The sequence below is a fragment of the Solanum lycopersicum genome, chromosome 12 (assembly GCF_036512215.1).
Source record: "Solanum lycopersicum chromosome 12, SLM_r2.1".
Lineage (NCBI taxonomy): Eukaryota > Viridiplantae > Streptophyta > Magnoliopsida > Solanales > Solanaceae > Solanum > Solanum lycopersicum.
Window position 1 is genome coordinate 22375415 of NC_090811.1, and position 3513 is coordinate 22378927.

At 33.4% G+C, this 3513-nt stretch overlaps 1 protein-coding gene across 3 annotated transcripts; it reads left to right on the forward strand.

Annotated features, from left to right (window-relative positions):
- Positions 1 to 912: 912 nt before the first annotated feature.
- Positions 913 to 3179, forward strand: LOC101265713 (probable serine/threonine-protein kinase PBL18). Of its 3 annotated transcripts, XM_019211291.3 has the most exons (7): positions 913 to 1051; positions 1198 to 1535; positions 1612 to 1747; positions 1847 to 1983; positions 2104 to 2227; positions 2310 to 2729; positions 2975 to 3179. In XM_019211291.3, exons 1-7 carry the CDS (start codon positions 961 to 963, stop codon positions 2986 to 2988), a joined length of 1260 nt encoding a protein of 419 aa, XP_019066836.1. In that variant the 5' UTR covers positions 913 to 960; the 3' UTR covers positions 2989 to 3179. The 3 variants fall into 3 exon arrangements, with proteins under 3 accessions (XP_019066836.1, XP_010314572.2, XP_019066837.1); XM_010316270.4 differs by lacking the exon at positions 2975 to 3179 and having other exon boundaries at positions 2310 to 2840; XM_019211292.3 differs by lacking the exon at positions 2975 to 3179 and having other exon boundaries at positions 915 to 1051; positions 1216 to 1535; positions 2310 to 2840.
- The last annotated feature ends 334 nt before the right edge of the window (positions 3180 to 3513 follow it).

A 3513-nucleotide genomic window follows, 5' to 3' on the forward strand; every position in this document is an offset into this window, starting at 1 on the left:
ACATTAACTCTTAATCCCATAGTTGAGGGGTATAATTAGGTTGTTTTCCCTATAATTTTAGATCTTATCGTTAAAATAATAGTGCACCCGTCTTCTCAAAATTCAAAATTCACCTCTGCACGGAAGCACAAATAAACTCATCAACATGTAATCATATCAAGGGTCTCAACCTGATTCACTACTACGAAAAACACCTTCACGAGCCAATTATAAAAAGTGACATATATGTCCAGTTATTTCCGAACAATTTCCCTAGTCATTATATTATAATTTAGTTTATCAATCATCAAAATTATACCCCAACATGGATGTTGAAAAAAAGAATTTTTTTTGTACCAGAAAAATTTGATTAGAATTGTAAAATAACACATTTCAAACTATATTATTTTATCTTTTTTGAAAATTTTCACCCTTTAAATTTTAATACTCCCTCCGTTTCACAATGAATGACCTGGTTTGAATTGACACGAAGTTTAAGAATATAAAGAAAACTTTTGAATTTTGTAGTAATAAATTAAACTTAGGTCAAATGTACAAAATTGTCTTTTGATCTTGTGACCTTAAACATGTCACGTGAATAACTGAAATTAAAATGTTTCAAAAAAAATCATTCTTTTTTAAATCGCCTAAAAAGGAAATGATATCACTTTTTAATTGGAGGAAGTACTTTTTAATTAAAAAATAAAAAGCATCTAATTAATTTAAAAATAGAAAAAGATATTATAAATTGCCAAAAGTATGGTACGTGGAAGTTAAAAAGGATGTTTTTGGTGATATGATAGTAGAGTCTAGAAAGAAGATACATATGGTGTGGCGTCCAAGTCAGGTTTGACCTTTTGCATGTTTAGCGTTAATATCGCAGAACCGCAGGTTGAGTTTACCTCTCATTATTAGTGCAGAAAATAATGAGATTTAGGGTTGAATGAATTGTCTTTCATCTACAACAAATATTTTAATTATATGGGCAACTGGATAACCTGCTGCGTTCGTGCGCGGGATCAAGTTGCAGGAATTCCTAACGCTGGAACCTTGACGTTTCCCACCTCCACTGGTATTTTTCAATTATATTTTTATTTACCTTCATTTTTCCAATCCAATGCTTTTGATTTGTTTTCATTGTTAGAAAATATAATGTACACTGATGAATGGGTATCGATCTCATATATATATCCATGTTTGTTGTGGTTTATATATCAGAATTTTCATACTATTCAGGAGGAACAGACTGGAGTCACCCATTACCTGTTCCAAACCAGAATTGTACTAGGAAAAAGAGAACAGGGATTGTACCAAGTCAAAGGTCTGAGAGTGAAATATTATCGTCTCCTTATCTAAGAGCTCTTTTGCTCTCTGAACTTACAAAAGCTACCACCAATTTCCATTCTGATTGCCTTCTTGGTGAAGGAGGTTTTGGTTATGTTTATAAGGGATGGCTATGCAAAAACACTCTTACTGCTGCAGCACCTGGATCTGGACTTGGAGTTGCAGTCAAAAAACTCAAGCCCAGAGGTTTGCAGGGTCATAAGGAGTGGCTGGTACGTTCTTTCATCTTTTTCCTATTGATAATCAATTTCCTCTTATGTGTTGATGGATTTCTTAATTCATATGTAGTCAGAAGTGAATTATCTTGGACAACTTCATCATCCAAACTTGGTCAAGCTCATTGGATTCTGCTTGGAAGGTGAAAACCGCCTTTTAGTATATGAATTTATGCCAAGAGGGAGCTTGGAGAACCATTTGTTTCCAAGTGAGTCTTTATTTCCAAGATATTAATATATATATATATATATATATATATATATATTATGAGGTGTTCTTAAAAGTTTTGAAACTGTGCGGTTTGCAGAGAGTGCACCAGTTCTTCCCTGGGCCACAAGAATTAAAGTTGCTATAGCTGCTGCTCGAGGTCTTTCCTTTTTGCATGATGCGGAACCACAAGTTATATATCGTGATTTTAAAGCTTCTAACATCCTTTTAGACTCGGTATATATACTCAAGAATTACTTTTTTTTTCTTACATGGGTACCTTTAATATGTTGATTGATTGGTGGGTGGATGTGTACTTACTACTTAGTGATTGATATTCATTTTCTTTTGGTGTAGGAATTTAATGCAAAACTTTCAGATTTTGGCTTGGCAAAATCTGGTCCAACTGGTGATCATTCTCATGTGTCTACTCAAGTTATGGGTACTCAAGGATATACTGCTCCTGAATATCTTGCTACAGGTTTAGTTATTTTCATTCCTAACAGTGCTGTTGCTTTATATCACTGCGGGCTAGTTTGACCGCGTGTGTTTGTATTTGGCAGGTAAACTAACAGCGAAATGTGATGTTTATAGCTTTGGGGTTGTTTTACTTGAGCTTCTTACTGGTCGTCGTGTAATGGACAAAAGAAAGGCTGGTGCAGAGCAAAATTTGATAGAGTGGGCAACGCCTTACTTGCATGACAAGAAAAAGTTGTTCAGGATTATGGACACCAAGTTAGAAGGGCAATATCCTAGAAAAGCAGCTACAATAGCAGCCACTCTTGCATTGCATTGTGTACATCCTGAAGCAAAAGGAAGACCAGATATGTCATTTGTGCTGAGTGCTTTAGAACAGCTTCCTTCTAAATATATGTCTGGTCGTCAATATGGGGATCAGAAAAAGATGTCCAAGTCTCGACATAAATCGGAATCAACATTTCCAGGCAGTGTTAGGACAAAACACGCCTCCCGTGTTTCAGAAGGTACAAAATCCCCACCAGAACGATGAAAATTCGAGGTTTTTGGCTCATTGTTTAAAATTTTGTATCATAAAAGTAGCTACTCATATATATATATATATATGTTATTAACTATACCACATGAATTCGGCCAAAGTTGCAGGGGTACATAATATGCTAAGGTCAAGTGTAGGGTTCTCTTATAAAATATCACTAGTTTTATTCTCAGACAATATTGCTTGTTAATACAAATTACATTTTGGAAACAGATAACGCCAGTTGATTAATTAATGAAGCAAAGCAAGGAGGAGGATTTTTTGTATAGAAGTTTGGACTAACTTTTGTGTCTAATAATGTATGTATGTATGTATGATACTATCTACTGCCGTCATATTAAAATGACTTTCAATATGCAACTTCCTGACATAACGATTAGATTCGCATAGTAATCTCTATGAATTTTAAATCGAAGAATGTATTCTCCCGAGTCTTTCCTATTATCAACTAAATGTATATATATCATCCACCTAAAGAGATAATACTACAAAATCGTATTGCATGTCTGCATAATTGTTTTAGTCTATAAATAGACCTTTTAACATTTCAAACTTTGTGAAGTTAACTTTTTTAAAAGAAAACGTCAAATTTATGAATAAAATAGTTCAAATAAATATTATAAATTAATATAATTCAGTTATTTATTTAAATTCAATATATATAAATTTAATTAAAGCCCAAAGCAAGCGTTAGGTCCCAAGTTTCCAAATATTTTTAGCAAATAATATTTGGGTCAAGTTTTTGGTGAAAT

Excerpts from the sequence above, each read along its gene's own strand:
- LOC101265713 (XM_010316270.4), top strand. The coding sequence starts at position 961 with ATGGGCAACTGGATAACCTGCTGCGTTCGTGCGCGGGATCAAGTTGCA. Across the intron at positions 1,052-1,197 it reads GACGTTTCCCACCTCCACTG|AATTTTCATACTATTCAGGA; the intron begins GTATTTTTCAAT and ends TTTATATATCAG. Across the intron at positions 1,984-2,103 it reads CTAACATCCTTTTAGACTCG|GAATTTAATGCAAAACTTTC; the intron begins GTATATATACTC and ends CTTTTGGTGTAG.